At 33.7% G+C, this 18,020-nt stretch overlaps 1 protein-coding gene across 1 annotated transcript; it reads left to right on the top strand.

The window, feature by feature from the left end:
• The first annotated feature begins 343 nt into the window (after positions 1-343).
• On the top strand, positions 344-15,999 carry Acadvl (Acyl-CoA dehydrogenase very long chain). Its single transcript, XM_089650829.1, has 10 exons — positions 344-575; positions 807-993; positions 1,518-1,858; positions 5,578-5,719; positions 7,797-7,955; positions 9,445-9,708; positions 11,704-11,872; positions 12,899-13,086; positions 14,121-14,333; positions 14,978-15,999. Exons 1-10 carry the CDS (start codon positions 502-504, stop codon positions 15,113-15,115), a joined length of 1,875 nt encoding a protein of 624 aa, XP_089506955.1. The 5' UTR covers positions 344-501; the 3' UTR covers positions 15,116-15,999.
• Positions 16,000-18,020: the final 2,021 nt, after the last annotated feature.

Genomic DNA, 18,020 nt, shown 5'->3' with positions numbered 1-18,020 from the left:
TCCCTCACTGATTTCGAATGATTTTTGTCGGAATTGGTTCCTCGTTCGTTAACGTTTCAAAGTGGTTCACTACCTTTGATAATTTAGCAGGGGTACCCGGTTTATCAGGTGAGATGTGTTCAGGATGCGCCTGCCCACCAGCTGCGAGGCGTATCAGATCAAGAGAGGCTGGTTTGGGGAGACTCTTCGACCTCTCCAACTGGTCTCTTTACCGATTGGCTTGCGCCGTCGTGAATTGTTTCGTGTGTGATTGTTTCGATCAAAATGTTTGGATCCTGCCCATTACTACTTTAGTGGGTGGTGTATCTATGGAGAATGGTATATCTATGACTTCCAACTTCAAACTTCCTCAGACGTCACTGACTGACAGCGCAGTAGTATTATAAAAGTAACCTTTGGACTTTTCTTGAAACTTGGAACAAAGTTCTTGTATAGAGGCTGATTCGGTAGTGTTTCATTTTAAATTCACGTTGTAACGCTACAAGACAGTAATCTCCCACCATGAGAGCCAGTCGCTTGATAACTCGACTTTCCAAGTCCGCTGCAAAGCCCCAGACTTTCTCTAATCACTCAAGGTATACAAATTAATATGTATTTGAAAAGTTTACTGAATTAATTTACCCTTGATTATAGTTTTTGATTGAACCATGTACTCGGAATGTTACATAATTGCGCAATTCAATCCTTTTATATAAACATTCTATTTGTCGTGAACTTTACAACATTGTCACCAATTGTCACCTATTATTTCGACAACATGCCATTTAAGCAAAATAAAATTTGAGCTAATTGTATAATATTTGCAGATGTCTGGGAACCGCAGCCCCCAAGTCAAAGGCAGAGGAGGCCACCAAGGAAAACATGTCCTTCACAATGAACCTTTTCCGCGGGCAGCTGGAGTCCTCGCAGGTGTTCCCCTATCCGGATGTCCTCTCTGAAGAGCAGAGGGAGCTGTTGGGAGCCATCATCACCCCTACTGAAAAGTTCTTCCAGGTAAAAGATAACAATAATAATGCTTGGATATTTTATTTTGTGCCCTTTTTGTGAAATATCACCTTATCAAGGCTAAAAAATAACTCGAAACTATATTTCCAAAAAATACACTCAGATTTAATAACTTTGACAACATTAGAGATTGTATTGCATGTTATTCATTTTGTATAATACTTATCTAAGCTTAACTTTTATATTTAGGTCACAATTCTAGCCAAATTAAAATCTTGGGTCTCGTCCAGGCATTTATTCTCCTTGACATTTTACTGTAGGTTATTTTTTTGATTTTTTTTTTTTTATGAATACATTTTTTTGCTTTTAAGTATTTATTTATAAAATAATAACAATTCATTTATATTGCATAGGTTTGTGATAATAGTTCACCTAAAGTGCATTTGACACTAAATAACCTAACCTAAAATAATATTGATTTAGCAACCCTTGAAACACTTCTAAAAATTCAGGAAGATATACATCAATATATATTCCATATTTAATCAATTCTACAATATTTTTTATAACAGGAGGTAAATGACCCCATGAAAAATGATGCCAACGAGTCAATTGATGATGCTACACTGAAAGGGCTTTGGGAACTCGGTGCATTCGGTCTGCAAGTGCCCCAGGATTTGGGGGGAATAGGTCTGAATAACACACAATACGCACGCCTCGTACAGATTGTGGGTGAGCACGATTTGGGAGTTGGCATCACTCTCGGGGCTCACCAGTCCATCGGATTCAAGGGAATCCTGCTGGTGGGAACTCCTGAACAGAAGGCCAAATATCTTCCACGCGTGTGCACTGACCAATTTGCAGCTTTCTGTCTCACTGAACCCTCGTCAGGCTCTGACGCTGGATCTATCAGGTTAGTTATATCATTTGAAAGCAAACAATAAGGAACTTGAGTGAAAAATATTATGGCTTTAAAAGTACATATTCATATAGGTCGAGAAACTGATTCTGAATATGTAAGTTTTACGTGTAAATATATGTAAGATTTTTAAAAATGAATAAAACACTATCCCTCCAAAATGCCCTGCTTGGTTGGCATCTTTGCATCGGCTGTTTCTGTTTCGTTACGCCACGAGTCTTTGCGGGTTTAAAATTCTGGTATTGTATAAAAAAAAAATATTTTTTGCTATCGGAAATTAGTGAATCTAATCCTCGCGCGCACGCCCCCCTGATCCCCGGTGCATGGTTTTTTGGTGTAAAAGTTACAGCACTCATTTTCAGAACTAAATTTTGAATTGCTATGGTATCACCGCGAAATTCCATAGTTCCTTTTCTACCTGTCGAGAAGGAAACATCTACCGTTATTGTGACAACTCCAACACGGAATCACAACTGTATACTCCCGCCGTATACTGAATTTGTTTTTTTTTTTTAATAATAATACCTATATTTGGATGATGTGTATTGCGCCTAGCGCACGTCAAGAGTGTTCAATAGAAGGCAGTATGGCAGCCCGTGCAGCAGCGTGAATAGATTTGCCAATATTAAAAATGAATATGCTGGTATTTAAGTGGAATGTTGTTATTGATAAAAAATTATTTTAAAAATGAACTGGGGTTCCTTATTTATATTATGATAAGAAATCAATGCTGGAAAGAAAATACTGTATGGCGATTAAGCCATTTATACTTTCCCTCGTCAATATGATTTTTATCATTTCCTTTTGTTTGCAAAAAGATTGCAACAATCGCAATCGCAAAAGGTGTTTTTATCAAACTTTGTTTATTTAGTGCTGAATAAACATGTCAATAAAAACCTTTGGATTAACTTGTCTGGTCGCCAGTCTGGACTCTGATAACTGCTACATATTATTATTATATGTTTACTTTTTACTCATAGTTAGCCCCAATATTGTTCAATCAATTAATTTCAAAAGTATTGTAACAATAAACCTGTGAAAAAAAACGTTGTATAACTACAAATAACTACAAATGATGAGTCAATATCTTGTTTTAATTAATGTTGTGATGATTACTAATTATAATTCCCATTTATGATTGCAGATAATAATTAATTTGCTTCACGGTATTGATTCTTCAATGTGTTTGATAAGTTTTGCACTTTGACTTAGACTAAATATTATAATATTATACATATTTTTTGTTATAGTTTGTTTTCTATACGTAGCCAATAGCAAGGACAGTTATAAGTGGCAACTAAATCTGTTAGTTAATTTTAAGTTGCGTTGAGTTGTAAGTAGTAGAGGTAGGCATATCAGTTTATTTTTCAAAATAACCGAAACCTTTTCGGCTTCTCAAAATAAACAGTTACCTACTCAAAACTGTTTAAATGTAACATAATAGACAGGCGGTTGTGGCGAAAGCGTTTACAACTGGCGTAGAAGTTTAGTAAAGTGTTGTGGGAGCTTTTGTTAAACGATTCGCTTGGAATTCTCAAACGAATTGGAATCATTTTGAGCAGGTGTATTGCAGCCGTAGTTACACAATTGTTTAAACGATTATCCCAAAATCCACAAAATTGTTACAACCGTTTCAGAACTTCAACGGTTAAAAAAAAAACAGTTTCACATTATTATACTCATAATAATAATATGGCATTTATATAGCGCAGTTTAGTGTCATTTCACTTCAAGTACTCACCTCTAGTAAGTAGTAAGTTACTCTTAAAGAAGTAGAAAGGCTGAAAAGCTGAGAAGCACAGACATAGGAATTAATAGACGAGAAGATAAAGGCGAGGGGTAAAATCAACTGTTGAAGAACGAAGGGAGTGAAGATGACTGTGATTCGTCAATATATCAATCTGACAGTAAATAGGCATCTCGCATTATAATATCACCATTTACTTCTTAAAAGTAAAATCTGCTTTGAATGAATAGACATTTTTACATGGGAGCGCAAATTACTCGCCACGTTATGAACAAATTTGCGAAGTCCAAATTCGGCAAAGTAAGGCAGCTTCTATATTCAGAGTCGTAGTTAGTTTCAGAGTATTTAGTTAAGACACTTTTATAAATGTTTATAATTTACTTCCCAGCAACCAACCAGCTTTGTGTTTCGCGTCCAGACGTTTCTCGATGTGATAGTAACAACTGATTCATATTATACGATGTGAATATGCTTAAAATAAAATAAAATAATGCTTATATATGGAATGTAATACGACAATTGGGTTTATTCTCTTTTTTCGCATCTATTTTTACCAGTTTTCATAGTACAAGTAAACATTTTGAGGTGTTATTTCGTAAAATGAACCGATGATGCCTCGACCATAGTTCGCACAAGAATGATGACGTCACGTTTTCAAATATCACTTGAGGCCGTACGCGAGCCCAGCCGGCTCAATGGAACCGGTATGGGGAGTGGGGATAATACGCTTTTAATCACTTAGGGCAGGTCTACCTAATATTCATATGTCTATGCTGAGAAGCTAAGAAAAACTAATGTAAAGAAAATTAAAAAATGCGTAAAATTTCTGAATTAAATGTATTTTTTTGATGGAATTTGGTAAGGATCTTGTATGATCATTTATTCAGTTGGCTACAACAATTAAAGGAGACGACAATAAAACGGCTATTTTCAAATAATCATTGCACAATTCATACCAGAACTTAAAAAACTACACATCATAGGTTTACTACAAGAAGTCATTAAGTGACATTTTTGTCAAAACTGAGTTGGAAGTAACGATCTATCTATTTTTTCATGCTTTATCCAATAAATAAGTCTTTATATTTATTTATAGCTAATTGAGCACCCTAATTGTGACTAAGTGCATATAATACTAATAATCATTAAAATATTTTAATTTAGAAAGTGTGGAAATGCACATAAAGTATTTCTAAAAATTAAACACTTAAAAATTTTGATGACTTCTTACAAGATAAGCAATATTACCATTCATTGCTACCATGATGTTTGTAAAAAGTCACTCAGTGGAGTTTTTATTATTTTTTCTTGATAATTTCAACAGAACAAAAATGTTAAATTAAATTTAATTAAATAAAAGTGCATTTAAAAAAATCGTCTTTGTTATTATTTTAGTTTGGATATAACCAATTAAAGGTAGCTGAAACTTTAAAGTCGACTTTCTCAGAATTAACATTTTGTTTGTTGATGGCTTCTGGCAGTAAGCCGACGACATAGCCTACTTTTGGTTGTAGAACATTACATGCCACTGTCGTCTCTTTAGTATCAATTTAGTTGCCTGAATCTTTTCTATTTTTTGGTTAACGCTGCGTGCTCATCCTCGTAGTTAGGTGGGGCTACTGTTGCGCAGTGTGGACACGCACACCATCAAGTTCTGCTATGAATACAAGAGTTTACTGAATTGCATGTCCTAGAGAGAGGTTGTACAAAACGTCATCATTCTAGTATCTTCCGTGTTTTTCATTTTTCCACAAAACGTGTGAAAGGGAAGAGGATGATTAAATTATCGATGACGTAAGTATGACCTCTCTCTGGGACTACTATATGTACCACACTTATCACCTTTCTTAGGACGGTGATTTAAAAAAATTGTAATTTAGTTACCACTTATCACTGTCCTTGCTACCGGCTATGTGTATTACGTAGCTTATGCATTAGAGATGTTCTAATTTATTTATTTTTTCAGATCGCGGGCTGTTTTGTCTCCCGATGGCAAACACTGGATCCTTAATGGGTCTAAGATTTGGATCAGTAATGGAGGTCTGGCTGAGATCATGACTGTATTTGCACAAACTGAAGTTGAAAAGGATGGAAAGAAAGTTGACAAGGTTAATAAATAATAATATTAAAGCACATATTATTAAATAACATAAATATTATTTTCATTTATTCATATCACTTTTACAGGTCAAATTACATCAGGATTTTGGTTTATTGTATGATACGGTTGATGAGAATTATAATTTATATCATAATATTAGTAGAAATCGATGGTTTGTGTATCGTGAAATAATGCAATTAGTTTCAAATCCAATTTTGTGAAGTAACATTCAAAATCAAATGGTTTAAAATTTTAATTTCAACATTGAGGGAAAAATTATGTTGAGAATGTTTGTGCCGGCCGGCCAGCTCAATAATAACTGTATTGATAAATTTCCAAATACATATTCGGAAATTCTACATACATTTGTCAATATTTTACAACGCCTTTGCAGTGATTTTTCATAAAAATGGCACTATACAAATCATCCATATATTATTTTTGTTATTAGTTCACACATTTCAATGGCTAACTAGCCCACCAATCGCAGAGGTAGGCAGAGAGAATAGACTGCAAAACAACTTGGTCTTGGCTCATATTTCTTGCTTAATTCACATTAATATATTCCCTTCTGTTATTCTGACTCTTGATTTGGCCCGTCTCAAGTTTTTGATTCACTTGATAGTGCCATGTTTTTCCCCGGTGTCTCCGACTTCTACTATTCACATTCGCGTCATATATGTATTCTCCTTACACTCCTTTCTTTGTTCATTTGCTTCTCTACGTGGTTAAACCATCTAAGCGTCCCTTTCTTAATCTTACTCATTATGCTTACATCAGCCTTGCATTCTTTGTGAATCTCTACATTTTACACACACATACACATTTTGTTACATATTATCAATACAAAATATATTTATGGTATTATTGATTGTGGATGTTGTTATGATAGTAGTATTTACCACTATGTTATGATACTTACTTAGCCCAATGTTGTGTGAATAGGCTGAGTTAAGTGTTAGGTTTTCAGGTACATTATTGACCATTGAGGTATGGTACATTGAGGCCCAGTGAGGTCCAGCCAAGAGGAGTAGACGGTAGCATCAAGATGTGGCTGGCCAACGGCCCAGTGTGGTCCAGCCATGTGCCGGTTCGACGGTTAATCCGTAAGTTGCCTTTCCATGAGGCAAGGTGGGACTTAATAATGCTCCGAATCAAAATGCACACGGCGAAAACAGTCTATCGGCAGAAATAACCACCGATCACTTGGATAAACTCTGATTACCTCCATGGCCACACATGGCGAAATACGTTTTCATTATCCATGCCACCCGGGGCGAATTCCACTCGCGGGAAATATTATTAGACTTCTAAACTTGAAGCACAAACTGAACATTTCGGTATTAATCACAAATCCATGAAATATCTTTCGATCAGATTCTCAGACCCCCAGAAATAATAATTGACCTCCGACCGGACGCCCTCACTCCTGTCCAGGGGGGTATAACTCCGAGAAAAAAGTGGGTCAGAAAAAAAGACACGGTAATCTCTATGGGTAACTTGTGACGTATATTTTCCACAAACCAATACGAACTTCATGCATGTTTATAGGCCGCTGTCACGAACTTCATGCATGTTTATAGGCCGCTGTCATTGGCCGATTTTAGGCTAGCCAATGGGTTGGCTCCGAATGAGAATTATATTGTCTATGGTTACGCCTTTTTTATAGTTTCTATCCTAGTCGATGGTGAGTAGGTGTAGTAGTGACGTATATTTTTCAGTTACAGACTTTTATCTATGGCAAACATTAGGACCCATGGGCTCAGTACTAAAAACCCGAAGATATTGATCTAGTGAGTGGTTCATTTATGCTCCTGTCTGTCCGGCCGGGAAGTGATGCCATCTTGAATTTTTTGTCACTTCCTGTTAGAGTTCCTTGTTACCAGAGCATAAACAATAGACAAGATAAATCACAGATTTGACAGGTTCTTACTTAGTGTAAGAATCGTATGTTATTTTCATAACAATGTTTAAAACAAAAGCGCCTACCTATTTAATTTCAAATATGTACATCTTTAAAATTGGTCGCCGATATTATTTAAACATTTTTTGTGAAATTAAAAACAAAACATTTTCATTTGTAGGTTACAGGATTCATAGTAGAACGAGCATTCGGAGGAGTTACAAGTGGACCCGCAGAGAAGAAGATGGGCATCAAATGCTCCAACACCACCGAAATATATTATGACGATGTTAAAATTCCAGTTGAAAATGTCCTCGGCGGAGTTGGGAACGGTTTCAAAGTAAGTCAAACAAATAATTGTTAGGAAAAAACTTACATACATATTATTATATTCATATGAAATAAATACTTTGTGATATGATAATATAATCATAACTCTGGTTCAAAGAACTCGAGAAATGATTTGCTGTTCTTTAAATTTATTTCTATACTCAACCAAAACTCAAACAAACGCCTCAGAGGTTAGATGATAAGCACAAGCAAATACCCTATAATATTTATTTATTCATTTTCGGGAAATCGACAGTTTACATTTAATCAGTTTGTACATAAGTATTATATAGTAAAATAAAACCAATTATGGATTTTCTCCTTGTGACTTTACCTCTACTGAGACAGCATAATATGGAATAAGTTATTTTAATTTGTGAGAAAGGAATATGAATTAAATAATTTATATAAAACAAAAGATGATATTAAACTAAAAATTTACAAAACAATACATTTATAGCCATGGAGAAAGGTTGCAGATATAAATCAAGTCATAATAGAGACACAAACATTATTCACAAACCATCAGAGAAATATTCTTTTATGGACCTCTTGTATTTGGTAAGTTAGTTATTTGGTTAGTAACTGAAAATATCAACCTTGGATAATACACTATTTTAATTATTGCACAAGAGCGTGTTGAACCCGCAGGTACATTAAATGAAATCTTGTTTAGCAACTCTGGGCATTGAATATTAATAATACCTCCAATGTCTGACTTTGCCATATTTTCTGAAGGCAAGATTCTACACTAGCGCCTCCAAGCGGCATGAGTTGTGCACTTTGGTTGGTTCTCATAATTATAGAAGTCGAAAAAATAATTCAAAATTAGATATCCTACGTACGACCTTACTAAATTTTTTGCTCATACATTAAAAAATATTAAAGCGGCTATTAACTCTGTCTTTGATGGTTTAGAAAGGTAATTAAATACTTTTACAAAAAGATATCAATATATTTAATATTATGGATGTATAAAAAAACTTAATTAAAATTCAAAATTCAGTTTTTCCTTCTTCATAGGGCCTTCAATCCCGGCCTCTTCAAGATTTGCATTAATAAATCCTTTCCTACAGCCCCTACCTTAACCCGCCTTACAAGGCTGCCCAACCAGGTGGTGACATGGCGCTCTTGTGAGGTGTCTCGTAAAAAAATACAAAAATGTGGTTTGCACATTAACATTGACGATTATTTATAACTTCGACTTGTACTTGTAAAACAACGTTTTTTGACACCTTGAGAAATGACTTGAAAGTGTTTTTGTTGTTTATTCGTAAACTGAACCTTGCAACCTACTTTCTGAAGTGTAAAAAAGTTTTAAATCCAATACAACTAAAAAGGTATAAGTATGAGAAGATTTTTTTTAATAATAATAATCTGTAATACAATAATGATATAATAATCCCAAATAGAATTATTTGCCGATGATGCCAAATCGTACAAACTCATAAATAACAAGTATGTAATAAGTTTGTTCTGATTTGAGTATTTCCTTACAGGTAGCAATGAACATCTTGAACAACGGTAGGTTCGGCATGGCCGCCTGTTTAGCAGGCACCATGAAGACGTGCATCAAGAAGGCCACAGACCACGCCACCACGCGCACACAGTTCGGCAACCGCATCGATACCTACGGGACCATCCAGGAGAAGCTGGGCCGCATGCAGATGTTGCAGTACATCACCGAGTCTCTGGCCTTTATGATCAGCTCCAACATGGACTCTGGCAGCACTGACTACCATCTAGAAGCTGCCATTTCAAAGGTATGTATATTTACATTTTAAATGATTATTGCTGTGTTTGTTTTAATTACAAACACTTACCTTATTTTTAAAAATTTGGATGTTGGGTTTAGTCCATTAGTCCATAAAATTAATTCATGAGTAATTGTTTATTCAGTATTGATTATAGCAATCTCGGAATCTGTTCTCTGCATATTTTCTCCTAGGTAAAGTTCAAGTATTGTTATCCATTCTCAATTAATCTGACAAAGATTGACATGCTTTTTCTTATCTCGTTATGGATAGTGATAACGCACAATGGCATTATTCTATAAATGCACTTGTATCAGGATATTTCGAGTAAATGGGCAAATATCTATATATATATATATATATATAGATATTTAATATCTTATCAATTTGTGTCTGCTTTTAATGTGTTTGTTATGCATTCCAGTTGAGCAAAAAATGTGGGCATAACATTCCGGGGGCAAAGTTTTTCATAGATTATGTTTAGGTATTTCAATGACTGATAAACCCTTTTTTCGAAATCAATGTTTTTGATCTGCAAATTCAATAATTGTTGTAAAAATGTTGGTGACACACATAGATAATTGAGTACAAAGGTAGTTTGTACTGATTAATTGATTTTTTTTCCTAAGAAGCACCTGATAAAAAATAATTTGTCTACAGCTTGGCAAAATAAAATAAAATATTGTGACTCTTAGGGCGGGTTGTTTCACAGAATTTGAAAAATTCATCTAATTTCAACATTATTTTTTAATGATAAACTAATGTTTATTAGACAAGGTTTTTAAGCATAGCACATATTTCAGGATATTTCAGGCGGGTAATTAATGCTTATAATAATTTGTTATTATTTCTCAAGTTTTGTGAAAGTTCTATTCAAGTTCTGTTGTTATTTCAGTTAGGTGAAGCAACTGGCCTACAGAACTTGAAAATTAACATCGAAATTTTATGAATTGTTCAAATTCTGAGAAACAACTGGCGCTTAATCAATTAGAACTAAAGAAATTCATTACTACGGCAACGTTATGCATACTTTGACGTTTGTTGTTTATTTGTAAGAAATCTGTTTTTAGAAGTTTTCCTTTCACTAATTATTTATTTATTATTTCTAAATTTGAAACCTTTAAAACATCTTTCTCTGACCATCCTGAACTCAATTTTCCCTCCATAATTCTCTTGTCAAACCCAACATAACATTTAACAAACCCACATAAGACATTACTAAGGTATGGAAAAGGGCTCATACATAAAAAAAATATTTCAACATATTTAATATATTTGATAATTCAAAACATGTACAAAAATGCTTGACAATGATTTATAACATCAACATGAACACAGAATACTACATGGAACTAACACAGCTTTGCTGAATTAACCTTATAATTTGTATAATTATATTTTCATGGTATAATTCACTTTTTATGTACCTAATTAAGAACATTTTATTTGCTAGGATTTAACGAACTCATATTATATTTCACCAACTAACCTGTCAGCGTTTTTTTGTATCTTTAAAAACGACTTGGGAGTGTTGTTGTTTATAATTATTATATCTGTAAACTGCACAAACGAAACCTACTTTTTGGAACATTTTTATATGTTTTTTATCAATTTTGATCAAAATACAAATTAGAAAGTGCGAAACACTGCCACCAAGTACTAAATAAATTCAATTTGCCGCCATTGAAAGGAATGTCGACATCAATATGTTACACTAGCGCCTCTAGCGGCCAATATTGATATTGCCAATATTTTACTGGAGTTGGACATATTATTAATAATATAGGGTGTTTGATTGTATGTATTTAAAAATTGGAACATATTCAAATATGAAGAAAGACATTACAAGGCAATTATAAAATTAGAACATATTTGAATATGAAGGAAAATGTTTCAAGGCCAGTAGGTACCTACCCCAATATTATAAACTTGCAACACACTCAAATATAAAGTATATATTAAAAAACCTGTACCTACCTTTATTATTTTGCTATTTCCTTCCAGTGTTTTGCAAGTGAGTCCGCCTGGTTTGTGTGTGATGAAGCTATCCAGATCATGGGAGGAATGGGCTTCATGCGCTCCGCAGGACTGGAGAAGATCATGCGAGACCTCAGAATCTTCAGAATCTTTGAGGGAACCAATGACATTCTTAGGCTGTTTGTTGCTCTTACAGGTAAGGTTGATTGGCTTTAAAGCTTTCTGTGGAAGACTGAATGCTGTAAACATGAGATCCCAGAGGCGTATGTGTGGTAAAACCATGTATGATCATGTGAGAAATGTGGAGATCCGCAAAGAGTGCAAGGCTGTTGTAAGCGTAATGAGTAAGATCAAGAAAGGGACACTTAGATGGTTTGGGCATGTAGAGCGAATGAGAGAAGAAAGGAGTGTAAGGAGAATATATGATGCAAATGTTAATGGTAGCAGAAATCGGGAATGCCTGAGGAAGACTTGGCCCGACCAACTGAATCGGGCCATGTCAAGAGTCAGACTTATAGAAGAGTATATATGAGACGATGTATGAATGTGAATGAGGCAAGAAGTGTGTGCAAACACCGAATTGTTTGGCGGTTTGTCCTCTCTGCCTACCCCTTCGGAACGGCATGATGGTTAGTTAGTATTATGTTTGTAATAGCATTACAAAAAGTGATAATTTTTAAAAAGCTATTACATGATAACGGGCAAGAGCTATTTTGTTTTAGTTTGAAGGCCAGAATTTGTAAAGTAAAACTAATATCCTAAAGAATGTATATTACATTATATATTATATTTATTTGAAATGTATTTTGAATAATGACAGTGGTTAGGTACTCTCAGAATTAGTTTATTTTTGTGAAGAATGTTGTTGAAAAATATTTGTTCTTATTGTTGCAAAACTTGTAAAATAATAACCCAAGTACAATTTTAAATTTTCAGTGGCTTAGCATAATGTGTAGTGCAAGAAACAGCTTAAATAGATAATTTAATTTTATACGTTTTTTAAATAAATATTTATTAATCATTGTAGAAGATACTAATAAATCTAAACGAAACATGAAACAGAACAAGACTCATAAAAAGGTAATGGTCGCAACTTGTAATCGAAAACAGAATCTCTTACCGGAACAACGCCTCCTGTTTTGTTATTCCAATAAAATTAAATATTTATTACTAGTTTGCAATTGTACCAATTTATTAATGTCAATTTAATGTGTATTTTCAGGAATTCAGTATGCCGGCTTACACTTGAAGGAACTTCAGACAGCTTTCAAGAATCCAACAGCCAACCTTGGTCTGATCTTTTCCGAAGCTGGAAAGAGAGCGATCAGGTCTGCCGGCTTATCCAGCGGCCCTTCCATGTCCCATCTGGTGGCTGCCCCCCTCCAGTCGTCTGCCCAATTGGCTTCCAAGGTAATTCACCCATTTATTTACCTAACTGTACTCACTAGTGCTTGGTAAATTACCAGCCATTCTATTATGCCTTTCACTTTATTTTATTTTATTAGGTTTTATGCCCAACCGGGTTTTTACATGTATACAAAAAAAAAAATAATAATATTAGTAAAACATATGAAAGTAACATAAAATATTATAGAGACTAGAACAATACTACATATAAGTCAAATCACTAAAACTAATTACCAACGCTACTCTAGTTTGTAGGATTCAACAAAATGCTGGTATTGATTACGCTTAGTTCTATAAATGGAGTCAATAAATATATCAATAGTACTTGTTGCCCAGATCATGCATCCTATTGGTCAGTGAGTGTGTCTGATAGTTGGTTGTTTATGTATTGCAGAAGAATGTTATATTTTGTCTTGTATTCCTAGTCGGCACATGGAATTTAATAGTGTGAACGATGGCAGGACTGTCAATTAAGTTGTTAATGACTGTGTAATTTCTCCTGTCAGACAGTATTATTAGATGCAATTGACTCACCAAACTGACATAATTAATGTAATGAATTGGAATTCTGAGCTTAAAATTTACTTACCTGAGAAATTTGTGCTGAACTCTTTGTATATTGTTATAGTGAACTTTATATAAAGGGGACCAAATAGGTGAATTATATAATATTTCTAGTTTATTCTGACTACTTTTTTGTTCCTTCCCTGTAAGCTCTGTAATTAAATTAAGCTGCCCCCTCTAGCTTGGAGGCTAATGACTTCCCTGCACTGGGTACCTAATGTTAATGTAAAATAAAAACATTGTGTGTGAGTAAAGTTAAAAATAAAATTAAATTAAAGAATCGTCCATCAGGAAGGTCGCCACATCATCTGCACCCACTGCTCATTGAGTGAAGAGCTGAGCCACTCGGATGCAGCCACGACAATGACGTTGGTTGAATTCCATGACCTGCCCCAGAAGCTGGCTAGTTAGTGGTGAAGTAAGGCAGGGAATGGGGAAAATTTGACTAAATGAATGATCCATTTTTATTTCAGAGTTTGGACTCGTTCGGCCAGGCCATTGAGGCTGCGCTGGTAAAGTATGGCAAGGGCATAGTGCATGAGCAGTTTGTGCTGCATCGCCTGGCGCAGGCGGCAATGGACAACTACACCATGGCCGTGGTGCTCTCGCGCGCCACCCGCGCCCATACCCTGGGACTGCCCACCATTGACTTCGAAACGTCCATGGCACAAATCTGGTGCACAGAGGTAAACAAAATTATTATTCGGAAGAAGATAATATTAGAAATTCTCAAATGAAAAATGTTAAACAGAAAGAGATTCGGTCACATCTTTAGCGACCGAATCTTCTGTTTTTTTCTGTTTCAAATTTTTCATTTGAGGGTTGCTAATATTATCTTCAACAGTTAAATATTACAATTTGAGCAATATTACAAGTTATTCCACTATAAAATATTGCAAATTATTATTTTTCTTGCAATACCAAATGTCAATAAATTCTACTCTATAAAAAGCCTAATGGTACAGGATTTCTGGAATTTATGAAAAATAAAATTGATTTCTATAATAATTTGAGACATTATGTCTCTTTTTTAAAAATCTGTTTAGTTTAATGTCTGGTTAGAGTGGTAATGAAACTTGATTTTTTCTATGGTTTATCAAAATAATCTCTTATCAAGCAATTGTTTTCTCACACAACCTTAGTACCAGATTATACCAATACAGTGAGATTCTATTTTTTAACCAAATATTTATTTTTTACCGCCTCAGAACAGGTTCAGCCTAGTGAGGTGGTTCAATATTTTTTTTTGTATATTTTATTTTCCTGTAAAATTTTTGCAAAAGTTTTGTTTACACATATATATTACATTTTTTCTTATATTTTGTTCCAGGCTTCCGAAAGAGTCCAGACAAACCTAGAACATATCACTTCCGGGACCCACCTCGGAGTTTACTCCAAGTTATCTGCAATTTCCAAGAAAGTATGTGAAAACGGAGGAATCGTCCAGGGTAGCCCAATCAATATGTAAAAGAAATTGCCTTTTCTCTGTAGATCTTTATAATTTAATTATAAGCAATAATCACTTGCCACAAAGTATTTTTTTATAATAATATTGTATACCTCTTACAACTGATATTATTAATAAATAAATATAAAATGAAATTGCTATGAAATAATATGCTTAGCAGATTTAAATCTCACATTTTTGTGTACATAGAGATCTATTGTATTTTAATTATATCTCGAGTGCTCTCTTAATGTACTATGTATTGTATGTATGTACTAATTAAAAAAAACTAAACCACGACCAAAAAACCTCATTTTTTAAAAATAATTTTTCAGAAATATGTATAATATTGTACTTATTAATACAGATGTAATGTTTCATACTACATTATGTTTACTCACATTCAATATCCATAGTATACATGCTTACCAAATAAGGTTTTTGAAGGCTTAAATAAATAAATTATTACATATCTGTTTTTAATCGTTTAGCTGCCACGGTGCCTGACCGGGCATGTTCGGGTTTAGTTTGTTTAAGTCCTGAACCTGTTAATCGATTGCCAAATAATGCCTAATCCAAAACGCATACATACATATTTAAATTTTGAAGGCGAAAGACGTAATAAACCTGTCTAATTTTTATACTTTGAATAAATTTAATAACACAGATTAGCTATTTTCTTTTTAGACACTTTTTAGTTTCCTAAACATCATAATAATTATTTTTAAGGAGCACCTCTTTTAAGGTCATTACAATATTTATATAATTTTAGAAAATATTTTGTATAAATGAATTGTTATTTTGATTTACCGTAGTTAATTTTATGATATGATGTGATTGTTATAATTTAGCAGCCGAGAGAACTTTGGTGAACTGTAAAATAACTGAAAATATACAATGCTCAAATCAAACATATGTCTTATCTTATTATTTTAAAATTCTGAGATAAACAGGTGAAAGTGATTCAAAAGAGAAAATAAATCAGGCAGATCCTATCTTCGTTGTTGGACCCCACCTTATTTTACAAAACCCGTCACGAAGTTACTGTTTTGGGTTTATTTCTGAGATAAAAGGGTAAAAGTGGTTTAAAATAAGGAATAATCTAGATGGTCTGCCCTATTTTCTCAGATGGACCCAAATCATTTGTAATCAAATGTAATGTGCCTCAAAATCTGTCCCATTTTCTCTGGTTTGGGGGTGGGGGTTGTTTTGGGGTTATGGTTCTATATTTTTAATAAATACAACACGGCACATGCCATTAACATAAATAAAAAGTGTAAAAAAGTATGAATTATACAATAACTAAAAAAGTATAAGTACAAAAGTATTAACCCATTGGCCTCGAACGACGTGTGTACGGCGATGTGTCTTAAAATCAAACGAGGTGGGCAGGTCTGATGTCTGTCGGCTTAAAAACGAAAAAGGGATACATTATTGACATCTGTGTTTAAAATTTTAAATGCCAATCACTCTGAAGATAATTAAGCATTCATTTCGTAGTAGTTGGCAGGACTCCGTGGGTAGAGTTTTTTCCTGATATGTATTTACGATTGAAATTTTGTTATGTTTCAGCGTCATTGATTTTTTTCAAAATGGCGTGTGGTTCGGGAATTGACAAGCTTGTGCGTAAAATGCGTGGTGGGCGGCTAACATCAGCCCAAATCGAAAAAATATTTATTATGGTAATAAGTATGATTAATGTAAAACTTTTCTTAATCCAATTATAAAAAAATGAAAAAAAAGATTTTTATAAAAAAAATATTTTTATATCCTCGTTTAATCATGTTATTATTATTTTTTTTTTAATTTCATATATTTTTTACATACCTTAATTCAATTCACAAGTAAATTTAAAAAAATTGTTTCGTTTGCACGTTTAATTTAAAAGTTATGTAAGATTTAGTACACCACTGCAGATTTAAAACTTTTGTACAAAATTAATTCGGATGTGAAGGACAATTTTTTAGCTAAAAAATTCGGAGGCCAATGGGTTAAATGAGATAAATATAAAGTTAGGTATAAAAAGTAAGAAAAATGATTATTAACCCGGAGGCTACCGTGCGCATCTATGTTTGATTCAAGATTCCGGGCCCTCGCTGCCGCGCGCAATCATACGTGATTTTAATTTCATCTTGCGATATCTCGGGGCTTTCTGTATAGATGGCGCAAAACTCGGGCTTAAAAAATAATTTGAACCTTTATCTAGCGACATCTCTACACAGATGTAACAAATGATTTTGTTTATATTATGAAAGACCTCGTCAAACTGGAGACTACAATATTTCCCCTCTCAGTGTTTGAATTCCCCGCGCGCGCGTAGTTGTGTTAGTGTATCACGTGGTTCCTTCTTATATTGACGGTTCGCGAATACTTAGAATCTGCAACGAATCGTGGTTCTAACGTTATTATTTTAACAAATTGTTTTTATTAACTACTCATATTTTTAGTGCAAATAAGTTTTGTGTTAATCAACATGTTTTGTTATTTTAAATGAAATAAGTTGTTATATCCGCCTTTCGAGTGAAAAAATAATCATATACATTTTATTTTAATTATCTGTGTTTAGAAACTAATTATTGTGTTAATTTGTCGTTTTTCCTAATACATATTTTTTTTTGTGTAACCCTCTATCATGGCTCGATGCGACTTGTCTGATGACCAAATAAGAGATTATTGTCTCGATCTTATATCTGTTAAATTCTTTTATTGTACACAACTTGTCATTTATTGTTAATTTATCAATAACATTATACATACATACATACTGTTTTACCATTGTACCATGTTATTGCAAAAATTTTGTCATTATGTACCTGCTGACAAACTACATAAGTAGTTTAGCAGGTTTGAATGTTAATAAATAAAAAAATAAAAAAAAAAAAATAAAAAAACAGCATAAAAAATTCAGGTATGAGCTTCTCCGACT

Source organism: Hesperophylax consimilis, chromosome 3, assembly GCF_061612785.1.
Source record: "Hesperophylax consimilis isolate HC1 chromosome 3, BYU_Hcon_1.0, whole genome shotgun sequence".
NCBI lineage: Eukaryota > Metazoa > Arthropoda > Insecta > Trichoptera > Limnephilidae > Hesperophylax > Hesperophylax consimilis.
Note: the sequence above shows the minus strand (reverse complement) of the source record. Positions and strands in the feature narration are given on the sequence as shown.

Excerpts from the sequence above, each read along its gene's own strand:
- Acadvl (XM_089650829.1), top strand. The coding sequence starts at position 502 with ATGAGAGCCAGTCGCTTGATAACTCGACTTTCCAAGTCCGCTGCAAAG. Across the intron at positions 576-806 it reads ACTTTCTCTAATCACTCAAG|ATGTCTGGGAACCGCAGCCC; the intron begins GTATACAAATTA and ends TAATATTTGCAG. Across the intron at positions 7,956-9,444 it reads GAGTTGGGAACGGTTTCAAA|GTAGCAATGAACATCTTGAA; the intron begins GTAAGTCAAACA and ends ATTTCCTTACAG.